The sequence below is a fragment of the Euleptes europaea genome, chromosome 5, assembly GCF_029931775.1.
Source record: "Euleptes europaea isolate rEulEur1 chromosome 5, rEulEur1.hap1, whole genome shotgun sequence".
NCBI lineage: Eukaryota > Metazoa > Chordata > Lepidosauria > Squamata > Sphaerodactylidae > Euleptes > Euleptes europaea.
The window spans coordinates 3,343,388-3,358,013 of NC_079316.1; the positions used below are offsets into that span (position 1 = coordinate 3,343,388).

General features: G+C 46.9%; 1 protein-coding gene across 1 annotated transcript in view; it reads right to left on the reverse strand.

Annotated features, from left to right (window-relative positions):
* The window catches only part of LRCH3 (leucine rich repeats and calponin homology domain containing 3), a 108,215-nt gene that overhangs the window by 11,168 nt on the left and 82,421 nt on the right, over nucleotides 1–14,626 (reverse strand). The window contains 4 exon segments of the mRNA XM_056849575.1: nucleotides 1,630–1,707; nucleotides 4,547–4,684; nucleotides 5,986–6,104; nucleotides 9,127–9,175. Of these exon segments, the coding sequence (XP_056705553.1) occupies nucleotides 1,630–1,707; nucleotides 4,547–4,684; nucleotides 5,986–6,104; nucleotides 9,127–9,175 (384 nt within the window).

Below are 14,626 nucleotides of genomic sequence, written 5' to 3' on the forward strand. Positions count from 1 at the left end.
ATTTTAACATCTGTGGAAATTTGTGACTATGAATTAAGACTGTTTTTACTGCCATGTTCTCCCATTTTGTAACCCTATTCTATTTCTCCATTCGTTGTATGTATTATACTGTTGTTTTTGCAGTCTCTTCATTTTGTAATCTGTTTTTTTGTATTGACGGTATGTATTATACTGTTTTGACTGTTGCCCCAAAAGGTTGGACCAGAATCAACGGGGTGGAATTAAATCAAAAGAGTTTCCGTCTAGATATTAGGAAGAATTTTCTAACAGTTAGAGTGGTTCCTCAGTGGAACAGGTTTCCTTGGGAGGTGATAAGTGGTCCTTCCGTGGAAGTTTTCAATCAGAGGCTAGATGGCCATCTGTCAGCAATGCTGATTTTATTATCTTAGGCGGATCATGAGAGGGAGGGCATGGAGCATGGGTCACTGGGTGTGTGTGTGTGGGGGGGAGGTAGTTGTGAATTTCCTGCATTGTGCAGGGTTGGGCTAGATGACCCTGGTGGTCCCTTCCAACTCTATGGTTCTATGACTGCGCTGCCTTTTAAACTGTGTAATCCACTAGAATCTCAGTGAGAATGAGGGACCATATATTAAGCAAACTAACAAAATTCTTCCTGAACAACAAAGGAAATTGTCCCTTGGGCTGTGATGTGCTGAACTGCCTCTGTTGTGCCTCAAGTCAGAATGTGTGAAAGAAGAAGTGGCAAGTCCAAAAATGGTTAGTAGGGCAAAAAAGCCAGCTTGTGCAGACTACCAAGTGGGAATTTATGCCCGGATACCTACTGACAGAGACCAGGCTGACTGTCGCTGCTTTCCAGTCTCTCTAAAATAGTAATTTAAAATTACACACTAACAGGTGCCTTGATGAGTGAGTGACCAAAAGAGAATCAGGAAAGCCAAATAACCAGAGTCCTCCATTCCAGATTCTCATATACATCTTTTCAGAGCCATCTCGGGCCTCTGTTGCAACTTCTGTTTGTGGGAACGGCCATGCAAATCCCATGTCTTACTCGGCAGTTAAGACGCCTAAGAATGGCTCAGCGGGTATGGAGACCAACCCTTCGCACGTCAGGATTTTCATCATGGCCATTCCTTTCCCAAGAGCAAATATCATAATGTTAAAAGTGGCCCTCAACCACTTTGCAATATCAGATCAGGAATGGACTTTGTGTGTTGAGAAGAAACTATTCACTGTAGCCAACTTTATACTCCATAGCCTCAAGTGCTGTGCTTCCACCAGAAGTTTTTTTTTTTTTTTTTGGTAACAGAAGTTACGAGGCAAACCAAAGCTGAGTTTCAACACAACCAGCAAATACCGTGAGCGGACAATTCTCTCTGAAACAGAGCAGGAAGAGTAGGATTTCATTTCCTGTTTTGCTTATTCCTTTGTGCCCTTTTTTAAAACGCAAACATTCCTGACGACACATCATTGCGTACGCACAACAGTGGGCTATGTGACAGCCCCCCCCTTTTCAGACACTCACTTCCAGTGTGAGGCTCAGCTCTGCAAACGTAGCCTCCTGTGGTCAGTTTCCACTAAATGTTGGACTCTCAGGAGGTCAGCAAACATTTTGATCATCATCCAAAATATATTTATGAAAGAGACTAAGTGTTGTTGTTGTTTTCTTACCTGAGGCACACCAATCTTTCGGCAAGCTTCCAGGAAATTTTCCACGTTCCGCCTACACTTTGCCATTGTTAATTTAGGCTGTAGAAAAGAAGAAAAGGTAACCCAGAATTCTTAAATACCACCATTACAGATAAAACAGAATACTTAAAAATAGACTAGTAGCAGCTGCCTGAGAGGATCTAGCACCTGGCTAGGACCCGAAACACCTGAGGCACAAGCAAGACATGAACCACTCGTTCTCCCCTCCCCCTTCTCTCCTCAAGTTCTGCATCTGCTTCATGTTCACTTCCCATTATTTCTCACACCCACCCAACAGTCACCTGTGCAGTCAGAAGCAGGCAAACAAACCCGATGCTCTGGATTTACATGAACACATCTGCATAATAAAAAGCTTTGGGGTTCTCACAATGCAGGATTGCTGTGTTTGCTGCACGCCAGAGGTGCCTGATGGAGTTCCCATAATGTCCATATTTCAGACGTATTGAAATATGGCTTGCATTTCTTGTTGAATTTTATGCATGCACAATCCAATCCAGTCCATCGGTGATTTTTTTTTTTTGGTTTTGTTTAAGAGAAAGCTGAAGACACTCACATTTTTAAATGACAGGGAATATCCAAGTTTGAGGAAGGATCACAGAGATTCTCCAGACTATCTATGCAAAAGAGTCAGAAACAAAAGGGACCAGAAATCCATTTTGCCCAGTCTCTGCCTGCAAGGTGGGACACCAGAATAATCTATACAGCCCAGATCCCAGCGTGCCACTCACAGACACAGGTGCACTGCAAAGTCATTCGGACAGCAAATTAATCACTAGATGGAAGGACTGGAGCAAGCCAATCAAGGTACACTCATCAGGAGGAAGGCAAAAAAAACAAAAACATAAACCACCAACAGGGTCTCACAATTTGACCGGGGGGGGGGGGGGGGGGAGATGCATATCAATTCTGACCTAGGCTAGTTAATAGCCCAAAAGGTTTCCTGGCTATACTCAAGGCACAACAGCTTGCAGACAGGGAACTTGAGAGAGCGCTTTCTTCCACATGAACCTCACTGTCCACTGATATCATGGCTTATCTGTTTTTGGGTAGGTGTGTGGGGGGGAAGAGACCTGCTTCAACTCAGGAATTAAGTGGACATCCTCAAGGATGAGGTCCTTCTTTGCAGCAGCACCTTGTTTTCCAAAGTACTGCTGGAAGTCCCACCACGCAACCCTCTCTTTTTCCTAATTCATAATGTGATCTAACATTGTGCATAGGGCTGCTAGGCCGTGCCTGGTAAATGGAAGGAGGACTGGGGGGGCACAGTGATGAGGGAGATTTTAGTTCTCACAGGAAATGACAAAGGGTAGCTCTAGGAATCACTGGAAATATCTGGGATTCCTAGAACCATCCTTTGTCACTTCCTGTTGAACTTCCACTAAGTACACGAGGCTGCATTACAAAAAAAATTCTTCCACATCATTGTGGTGGGCCATGAGATCTGGGGGGCGGGGATCTCCCATCCCCACCAGGAACTTGGCAGCCCAAGATGAGTATGATTAGTGGGCTTTTTTGCTCTGAAGTTTCATAGTATCATTTGTATTGATACAATACAAATTTTTATTTTTTACTCCCTTATATTTTAAGTGTGTTGTTTTGTAAGCCACCATGAGGATCTAGTACAGTGGTTCTCAATCTAGGGGTCGGGACCCCCAAGGGGGTCACGAAGTGTTTTCTGGGGGGTCGCCGCCACTGTCCTGGGACAGCCCCCATCCCGGGCTGTCCAGGACTAACCCAGATGCCCTGTAACCCTGATCCGTCCGCGAGGGCAGGGAAGACCTCAAGCAGAGAGGTGAGGAACTGGCCGACCGACAGCCAGAAGGAGCCGGGCTGCAGAGATGCGGCGGCATGCTGCCACACACCAGCTGTAGCCCCGCTGCCGAGCTGAGAGGCAGGCGGGCCAGCCCTGGGTGCGGTCGCACCTGCGCCGGGCGGTTGATGAGGCAGGATGTGTGGGAGGCCGAGGAAGCTCCCCTGGCTCGGCCAGTTCAGGTCTCGGAGAAGAGGGCCGTCCCCCTTGAGGCCGCTACAACCACGTTGTTTTTACTTTTAGCCGCCCTCGGGGGGGGCGGGAGCTTCAGCCTGGAATCCAAGTGCGCATGTCTGTAGTGTGGCTTCGCTTTTCTGCCCTGAGTCATCAGTTCCGCTCTGCCCTGAGTCATCAGTTCCGCTCTGGCAAGGCCAAGGGGGAGAGAGTCGAGATGTATGCGCAGTTCGGGATTTCCCCCTCAAGCGCGCAGGTTCGGTGAGGCGCAGAAGGAGCGGTGACTGGTGGAGGGGAGAAAAAGGCACGAAGAGTCCGAGCAGGATAAGCGGCCCTTGGCTCTTTCCTGGTCCTTTGCTCTCGTGAGGTGATTAAACGGAGCTCCGCTTTGAGGGATAACTGCAGTTCTGTGCACAAGCAGTGTCCCAGTCACAAGAGAGGGGGTTTCCTCGCGAGAGCCCCGGCCTGCCTGGAAGAGTTTTTGGGGAGAGAGGGGAGGACAAGGAACACAGTGCATGCTCAGAGGCACTCTTTCCTCCGTGCCAGGAAAGGTTGCCGCGCCACACAGTCACAGCCGCTGCACAACAGGTGGTAGTACCGTTTGCTTGTTTGTTTTAAACTTTAAAATTTAAAGTAATTATATATATGGATACCCTGGACTGCCAAAAAAAACAAATGTGTTTTCTTTATCCTATTGAAAATGTCATTTATGCAAATTTATGCAAATTTATGCAAATTTGACGAGGGTCGCAGGTTACTTGGCAATTGTAAAAGGGGGTTGCGACTCGAAAAAGGTTGAGAACCACTGATCTAGTAGATGGAGCAGCAAGTGAGGAATAAATTAATAGATGGAGACCCTCCGGAGTCCCCGAAAGCTACCCGATAGATACTTACAACAGCTGGCGAGGGGACATGAATACTAGGAACGGAGCGAGGCCGCACATGGTTGGCTAAATGACAAAGCACCACCCCGTCTGTCAGCGCTGCTCCAAGATCACTAGGCAAGGACACTTTCAGCCGTGACTCGATGTTCTGAAAACAGAGGAATGGATAAGAATGACATTCAACACCACTGATGGGATGGGTGGTGGGTGGGAACACACTACACAGCCACAGGACAAAGTGGAAATCGTGGCAAGGGTCACAAGTCCTGGGGTGCAAGAGGACCTCTAACAAGCGCACACTTTGCTGAAATGCCTCAAGACCAGACCTGTCACGAACACTTGTGTTTATGAGATTAATCCCCACGCTGTTCTCGGGACTACAAACATGAACATGGATTCATGCAAGTGCTGACAGGCTAAATCAGATATCGCAGTGGTGAGAATTTGGGAATGCCTTGGGAGTAGACGTGCCTCTAAAATCCTTCCCATCTCAAGACCAGCTTGTAAGAAAACCCTTGTGTACTAAAAACGTTTTGGTGGTGGTAATAATAACAATAGCAATAATATGAATAATACAAATATTATCACCTGTATCAACTTCAAAAGCATCTAACCTCCCAGGCCAAACAAAAAGTATCAGTCTATTTATACTCAGGGGACTTCTTGGGTATACAGAACACACAAGTATAAATTAACCAAAAAGAAAAAAAGGATGGGGGGGGGGGAATGTTCTTTATACTGGCCTGATAAGGACTGAATATGCGCCAGGAGACATGAAATCTGAGCAACTAGGCATGGTTCAAGAAGTATTTTAAAAAAGACGTAATCCTTACATCTCCCATCCCTTAATGAAATCAGGCCCCAAAGTGACCACAACCACCAGCTCTCCAAAAGCACCCTGCTCCCTCGAGACTCTGACCTTTCTCCGTGTTGCCCACGCCACCCAGAACTGGATCGTCAGCCTTTCCATCCGAGTCCTCACTCTGAAGCCAGGGTTGGCCAAGGCCTGGCAATGGCTTCCATACACTTCCCCTTTCACAAAACACACCCCAGTGAAAGCGGGCAGCCCTTGTGTTCATGAACACACGAGGCTGCCTTCTACTGACCCTTGGTCCATCAAAGTCAGTATTGTATGCTCAGACCGGCAGCGGCTCTCCAGGTTCTCAGGCTGAGGTCTTTCACATCACCAACTTGCCTAGTCCATTTAACTGGAGATGCTGGGAATTGAACCTGGGACCTTCTGCATGCCAAGCAGATGCTCTGCCACTGAGCAACAGCCCCTCCCAATAGTGAATTTGGGATATGCATTGCCCTCCTGCCTGCTGGGGCTGCCAGAGGAGGTACCTGGCTGGGTCCTCCTGGAAATGGGAGGCTGGACGAGGCTAAACGATTACCATGCTCGGTGATTCTCACAGCACTGACACAGAGAAAGAAACCACGGCTACCTACTTTTCGCAGTTGCTCTATCAGCTCCACCTCTTCTTCCTGCAGCTTGGAATTATGGTTCTCGCTACAGTCTTCAGTGCTGTTAGCAGGGGCAGAGGTGGGAGAGGGCGAGAGTGCAGCAGCTAGAAAAGAGATGGAAGAAATAAGGTACCACACAGAGAGTAGGGGCTCTTCATTTGATGGGGCGCTGTTGCATGCAGTTCAGGTAAATTCGAGAAGCACTTTGTTGTTAAATCTAGGCAAGGCGTTTCCACAGTCTTTTCTGTCCTTTGTCTTGACTGCCTTATACTGAATCAGACCCTTGGCCAATCAAGGTCAGCACTGTGTATTCAGACTGGCAGCAGCTCTCCAGGGTCTCAGGCAGAGCTCTTTCACATCACCTTCCACCTGCTCCTTTTTAACTGGAGATGTCAGGGACTGAACCTGGGACTTTCTGCAGGCCAAGCAGATGCTCTACCACTGAACCTTGCCCTCTATTCCCCCTCCCCCCTCACACACCGGCAGCCTTTTCCCTTTTGTTTTAACACTATAGCAATATACCCACTACTGTTTATAGAAACCTGACAAGAAAGCCATTGATGGCAGCGGCGAATGGCAGGCATGAGGGGGAATAGAAAGGAAATAGTGTTGGATGGGGGCAAGGAACTGCAGAAACCAACAACTTCACAGACCAGGAACCTGCTTTGAGAACGATCATTCCAGAACCCTCACAGCAGAGCTGGGGAAAACCCGGGAAGACGACTGCAAACCAACATCGGTAAGCCCCCTCCCCTCAGACTATGGTTGGGAGGAGGGGTGCGGGAGAACCGTTCTGTACGGAAGCAACCTCAGTCATGTCTGGCTGGGCTTCGCTCACCTTTGCTCACGTCATCCCTCGCGGCATTTCGGAAAAGGAAGCTCTCAGGACGCTGGGGAGGATTTCGGTAGGATGGAGTAGTAGCAGCGACCGTAGGGCCAGGATACGGAGCAGAAAGGTGAACTAAAGCCAGAGGCGCAAAGGTAGGGGAAAGAGAAGAGAGGGCATTTAAATACAGTAAGAAAAAGAAATGGGAAATGTGACAGCTGGGCATGATAAAGGCGGGAGACAAAGACCACAGAATCATAGAGTTGGAAGGGACCACCAGGGTCATCTAGTCCAACCCCCTGCACAATGCAGGAAACTCACAACTACCTCCCCCACACACACCCTTCCAGATGCTGTATCCGAAGGCATCTGAGCCCAGAAGACCCCCCCCCCACACACACGAGACTCAACTTCTGGATCCAGCAATGGAACTGAGACACAGGCTATGAGAGTCCTACACTACCTGACCGGGAAAGAATGGGATAAAAATCCAATAAAATAAATAAAAATAAAATAAAGTAGGTTTGTGCTAACCCACTTTCCCCTGATAATTTCAGAGGGTTAGCTGTGTTGGTCTGCAGTAGAAGAGCTACGGTACAGTTGAGTCTTTTGGCTCCTCCGCCTTTTGGCTAAGATCAAGTGTGCCCAGGAGCAACTTAGAGAGAAACAAGATTTTTTGCAGTATAAGCTTTTGAGAGTCAAAGCTCCCTTTGTCAGATACTCTCGAAAACTGATACCCCCAAAACCTCGTTGGTCTCTATGGTGCAACTGGACTTGAATCCAGCTCTTCTACTTCTTCCTGTAACTGTGACGCGACAGCTGTGACCATTATTCGGTGCTCTCCAGGAACATCTCCTTTACACCTGCAGGCAACACTTAACGACGGGAGAAAAGCTTGCCAGCCATGAGTATATGTGCAGGTTAAAGAGCTGAATAAATCTGGTACATATGTGGCATTTATTCCCTAGTAGAATACAGAAAATGAAGAATTTAAATGAGGATGCAACTAAATGTTGGTTCTGTAAAATGGACGAGGCAGATTTTTATCATATGTGGTGGGAATGTGGTGGGAGATAGAACTTATAGGGGAAAAGTGATTAATATTATATCCAAAGGTCTGGAAATAGATATACCTATGAAACCAGAAACAATTTTATTATATTGTTTACTGACCATGCATAAGAAACATCTTGATATATTCCTCCACATGTTAACAATAGCAAGAGTAAATTTTGCTAGATGTTGTTGGAAAGGGGAAAAAATCCCCAGATTTAATTAGTTGGTTTGATTAAGTTAAAGAGACCTATGTTTTGATTAAATTGACTTATTAACAAAATGATAGAAGCATAGAGGATTTAGAAGAAGTATGGAATCCTACAATTTCCAGAATGGAAAATATACTTAAAAGTCTACATTCAGATAGTAGAGGTCTATAAAACGACTGCATGCTCAGAAACATTATATGTTTTATATGTTCTATATGTACTGGCTGATGTTTGGATTGTATTGTTTTGCTTTTTAATGCTACAACTAATTTTTTAATTTAAAAAAATCTGGTTACACGTGGAGACAATTTTCCTCTTGTCTGGTAGAGACAGCTTGCATGCAAGGGAGAGTTCTGTTTTACCGGTGTAGTATAGTGGCTAAGAGACTGAGCTACGAATGTTCACCTCTGCTGTTAACTCTGGTGAGCCTCAGGTAGGTCACTTCCTCTTACTTGCTTATGCTGGCCTACTTTACAGGGCTGTTGTGAAGACTGCAACAAGTGAAAGAAAAAACATTCTACAGAACTGCATAAGCACTATTGTTTCTACAACCTTGTGTATAGAATCTGTACAGCTGGGCCTACACAGTTTCTAAAGCCTGTGCTTCCTGAAGGCACAGTGGCAAGGGCTACCTTATTGTGCCAATGTAACATCAAAAATTGGCCAGCACTGACATTGGCCTTGGCCTACATCCCCCGAGGGAGATTCAGCTCTTGACAGACAGAAGTGTAGCTTGCACGCCAACACTCTTTACGGAATGAGGCATCTGCTTCTCCTTCTCTCCGCGCAGTGTAGTGAATAGTGTTGGACTAAGATCCTGGGAGAACTGGGCTCGAATCCTGACTTCTACCATGGAAGCTCAGTAGGTGACCTTGGGCCTGTCACAAACTCTCAGCCTGGCTAACCTCGCAGGGTTCTTGTGAGAGAATGGAGATGGGGAGGACGATGGGGAGAACTGCTTTGAGTCCCAACTGGGGAGAAAAGCAAGATATAAATAAACAGATGCAAACACAAATGCATCTTTCGCCGATTTACCTGTTTGAGCTGTAGGCGAATTTGGTGAGATTGTTGACCTGTCGTCACTCTGTGGATAAAGAGAAGAGATAAAATAGAAGAGTCCACTGTTGATAACTTGTAATCATCTGGGCAGGGGGAGTGGAAATAAACACACACACCTAAGACACCAAGAAGGAAGACAAGCAAACAGGCGATTCTCTAAGAGAAGAAATACATGCCATAAAAGGGAATTAAAATAATTACCCTGCCTCTTTTGGGATTACAATAACAGGAAAAAGTATGGTTTGAGGCTGAATGTATTTGGGGCAAGAGTCACAAGAACAGGTGCCATGAAGCCAGGAGCGGAAAGACAAGTAATTAAATATTGCAAAGATATACAGTAACATCTTTGATGGTATACAAGAGCTTTGACACAGCCAAACAAGCACAACCACACACTCAACCCCTGCACTGTTTCCTCTGTGGGTCCAGGAGTTTACAGTACAGTTTCTTTCAGAACTGTCCCAGACTTTGGGAATGTTGCATCCTTGTTAGTGGCAGCCAACAGCTATGCACACAACCACAGGCAGTGAAGCAGGCCCTACAACATATCCCACATGTGACTACTGGGATTCAAGCTTGTTGTGGGTAGTCACTCTGAGACAGGAAGGGAACCAAAGAAAGGAAGTATGGCTATCTCCTAGCTCACAGGTCCCCAACATGCCAACAGTTATGCGCACTGTGAAGCAGGCCCTACAACATATCCCATACATGACTACTGGGATTCAGGTTTGTTGTGGGTCGTCACTCTGAGACAGGGAAGGGAACCAAAGAAAGGAAGCATGGCTATCTTCTAGCCCACAGGTCCCCAAACATGCCAACAGTTATGCACACAACTGCAGACGGTGAAGCAGGCCCTACAACATATCCCATACGTGACTACTGGGATTCAAGCTTGTTGTGCGTCGTCACTCTGAGACAGGGAAGGGAACCAAAGAAAAGAAGTATAGCTATCACCTAGCCCACAGGTCTCCAACATGCTGCTCGTGGGCGCTATGGCACCCATGGACACCTTTCCTGGCACCCACCAAGTGTTTTTAGAAAGCGGTCAGAGCCAGGTGGGGCTTTTGCCCAGCAGCGCTTCTGCTTAGCCACTGGAGATCTGATTAAATGTGCAGATTTTTTTTTACAAATACTGCTTTGGCAGCAGCTGCCACCACAGCACAAGAATTTTCACTGGGTGAGTGAAGGTAAGCTGCAGCAGCCATTTTGCGGCTGGCTCCGCCTCCTGTGGCAGCCATTTTGTGGCTGCACCCACCAGATTGTGTCAGAATTCCCAAGGTGCCCGCAGGCTCAAAAAAGGCTGGGGACCACCCCCCACCCTGTCTTAGCCCCTCTGACAGCTTGCAGGTCTGAGCAACTGGAAGCAATTGCTCTCGCCTGCCCCCCCAATTGGCTGGATGCAGCCTGCCTTCTCCTAAGCCTACCCCAGCTTGTGCAGACGGCAGCTTTATAACAGGCCCCATGATTGCTTCTTTCTGGCATGATTCAAGCACAGCATGAACCGTCACAGTGAAGAATTTCGACACACAATTGTCACAAATGGGGGGGGGGGAACCAGGAGAAAGGAGCTGGAAAGGTACAGACTATGCCAGAAGTGAGATTCAGAGCTCCCTGCCTAAGCCTCGCCACTGCGAAAGACACAAGGAACGGGACACTTGTCATGGGACAAGCCCATGGTGTTGTGTTGCTGCAAGACAAACTGAACGTATTTGCCATTCCCGAATAAAATCATCTCTCTAAAAACTTTTTACTTGGCGGCTCAAATTTCGGCTAGCGACGATGGCTGTGCAGCTGGTGGCCCTGGATGGTAAGGGGAAACTAAAATCCCAGAAGCATCTAATCTGGGGCAACCAAAATGATCAAAGGTGTGCTATACTTTTCCTTATGAGGAAAGGTTGAAGCACTTTTAGCTTGGACAAGACAGAGGGTTACACAGGGAATGTATGGTGTGGAAACAGCAGGGAGAGAAATTTTTCTCCGTCTCTCATTAGAAACTCATTGATTCACAATAGAAGAAGAAGAGTTGGTTTTTATATGCTGACTTTCTCTACCACTTAAGGGAGACTCAAACTGGCTTACAATCCCTTTCCCCTCCCTACAACAGACACCCTGTGAGGTAGGTGGGGCTGAGAGAGAGTGACTCGCCCAAGGTCACCCAGCTGGCTTCATGTGGAGGAGTGGGGAAACAAATCCAGTTCACCAGATTAGCCTCCGCCGCTCATGTGGAGGAGGAGTGGGGAATCAAACCCGGTTCTCCAGATCAGAGTCCACTGCTCCAAACCACCACTCTTAACCACTACACCATGCTGGCTCTCAATACAGGTTAAAAAAACAACAACCCACCATTCTTCAGAGAACGCACAACTTAGGAATTTACCACTACAAGAAGTGGTGACGGTTTCTGGCTCAGAAGGCTCTGTAAAGGGTTCAGACAAATCCACGGAGAAGTCTGTCAGTGGCTGTAAGTCATGATAGTTTAGTGGGGGCAGTATACCTTTGAGCATCAGTTGTTAGATGGCATGCAACAGGGAAGGCTGGTGACTTCGTGTCCCCCCCCTTGTGGGGTTCCTAGAAGCATTTGGCTGGACAGTACTAGAAACAGGAGGCTGGCCCTGAAAGCTGAGGTTTGCACTTGAATGCATGCCTTGCTTCACTCAACATCCTACTACTTCTCTTTAGAGCCACCAATTAATAAAATTGGCCCTTTGTTCCCTTAGATGATCTATGAAAAGCCCCCATCAGCCTTCGCTTTAAATCCACAGGGATCAATACTGTGCCTGGCCTCAGATAAAGCAGAAAAAACCACAGCCAACACAACAGGGCGGTCCAACCGAGACAAGTCACAAGCGGCATGCTCTTCACCTGGCGGAGTGCTCCCGGCCTTCTTTTAATGGTGTTGGTGTTACTGTCAATCTCAAACACAAAGACAGGCTCAAAGCCATTCTGTCAGGGGTGGCAGAGAAGGGGTGGGGGGGGAGAAGAAAGGGAGTGAGGACAGAGAATCACCTGCGGAAGACAGAAGATGCAAAAGCAGAAGAGACCAATAGGCTCACAAGGGCACTACGGAAAAGAGACCGAGCGCTTTTGCACATCAACATATGAAGATGCCATATATCGTGCCCGAAGGTCTAAGCCCAGAATTTTCTACTTCAACTGGCCAGGATGGCTGCCAGTCCAACTACCTGATATTTTACTTTCAACCGGAGCTGTCCTACAATTGGGGGGTCCTATAACATGCAAAGTGTGAGCATAACCACTGAGCTAAGGCCCCAAATCCATTATTTAGAAACATAGAGCTGGAAGGTACCTCCAGGGTCATCTAGTCCAACCCTCTGCACAAAGCACGAAATTCACAGCTACTTCCCCAACCCACTCCCCCAGTGACCCCTGCTCTATGCCAAGAGGAAGGCAAAAACCTCCAGGATCCCTGGCCATTTTGGCCTGGAGGAAAAATTCTTCCTGACCCCAAAGTGGCAATCAGTATTTCCCTGGGCAGGTAAGAAAGGGCCATGAGAGCCAAGCACGGGCACATCCCTTCCTGCCCTCCCTCTCCTGATCTGCCTAAGTTCACAGAATCAGCCCTGCTGACAGATGGCCATCTAGCCTCTGCTTCAAAACCTCGCAAGAAGGAGAGCCCACCACCTCCCGAGGAAGCCTGTTCCACCGAGAAACCGCTCTGTCAGGAAGTTCTTCCTAATGTTTAGCCGAAAACTATTTTGACAAGTTTGCCTCGAAGGCTGCTCCAGGTTATCGCTGGTGTATTATTTAAAGCAACCGTTTACAAATTTTCCTAAACAGTCCCTCTTAAGTTTAAGCAGTGTTGACCAACCGTTCACAAATTCTGCCTTCCTGTCCCAGGAAGGTGCCTGCCCTACCCTCCACACTGCAGCCCTACTGATGATGCGCTTCTGATGTCATGGCACTGCAGGCCGGGGACAGAAACAAGGGCTCTAATCAGCATCCACACTGGATGACAGGAGGGCACCATGTCGGCAACCGCAGGCAGAGAAACTCATGGGATTTCCCACTGACTCCTTTCTCTCTGGTCAGTTAGCTTCACGTGGCAAGAGATATTTTGGGGGGTTCCCCAAAGACTCAGCTCCCAAAGCCCAATGATTAAAATGTCAGCAATGAAGCAAATTAGCAATAATTATAGCATGTGAAGTGTGCAGGACCTGAGCATATGACGATTAAAGGCCTCCTCATCGAGCATTAGGTTATTGCATGGAGCTATCTGAGATGCTAACTTCACATCCAAAATCTTCATACACTTTTTAATACACTCTTACTAGTACTCTGGAATTGTACATGGCTGCAATGGATACCAGTTACAACAGAGAAAAGCATGCAGAATTAGGATCATTCCATGCTGTGACAGAAACACCAACACCTTACTAGGGCCCCAAAGTGCTACCCTAGAGCGTCTGGGATCTTGAACCCCTGAGGTGTACACTGGAATAACCCATTCTTTTATATTCCACATGGGGCCATCCTGCTAAACTGTATGAGCAGACTGCTGGACTTGATAGACCTTGGTCTGATCCAGCAGGGCCTTTCTTATGTTCTTATGAAGTCCTGGGCCATTACCAGATGCTTGAAGGGTGGGACTATCATTTTAATAATTTTTCTGATAGGTGACAGTAGCCTCTGACATCAGAGATGGAGTTTTGCACAGGATTGGCTAAATCAGCCTGTATTTCATAGAGACAAAGCTGGCTGACGTCCGATTCTATTCACCATAAACATCTGGACATTTGGGATCTTCCCTTGTGTCTTCAGAGTAAACTGGGGTCCACAGGAGTTTGGGTAGGGGTTAAAGACCCCTCCAACATCTTGTTATTGCAAGGAACTCTGTCCATGCTCTAATTCACAGTAGGTAGCCGTGTTAGTCTGTCTGCAGTAGTAGAAAAGAGCAAGAGTCCAGTAGCACCTTAAAGACTAACAAAAATATTTTCTGGCAGGGTATGAGGTATCTGAAGAAGTGAGCTGTGGCTCACGAAAGCTCATACCCTCCCAGAAAATATTTTTGTTAGTCTTTAAGGTGCTACTGGACTCTTGCTCTTTTCTACTGTCCATGCTCTGTTGAACATACTATAGCCTAGGTAATGAGTACCTAGCTGAGTTAGATCAACCATATTGCTTTTTATTTAAAAGTCTGTGTGCTGTGTTATTCTGTGCCTTTTCCCTATTCTTTGTTTTGTTCTTTTTCCATTCCCTTTTGAGTCAGACCACTCTTTTCCTTCCCCCTCTTTCTTTTGTAATAAACCTTTTTTATAAAGACATTTTTTGGCTTTGTTTAGTACAATCTATTTCTCTGGGTTATTTCTGTTAATCTCCTCCCTACATGCTAGACAACATGGCCATAACATAGCTTGTTATACATTATTTTCCAGGGTTTCTGCCCTGTTACTTCCTTACTGGTCTAGTACTTTGCTAGAAGGATACCTCCTCAGTGGGTCAGTCTCAATGTTATCAG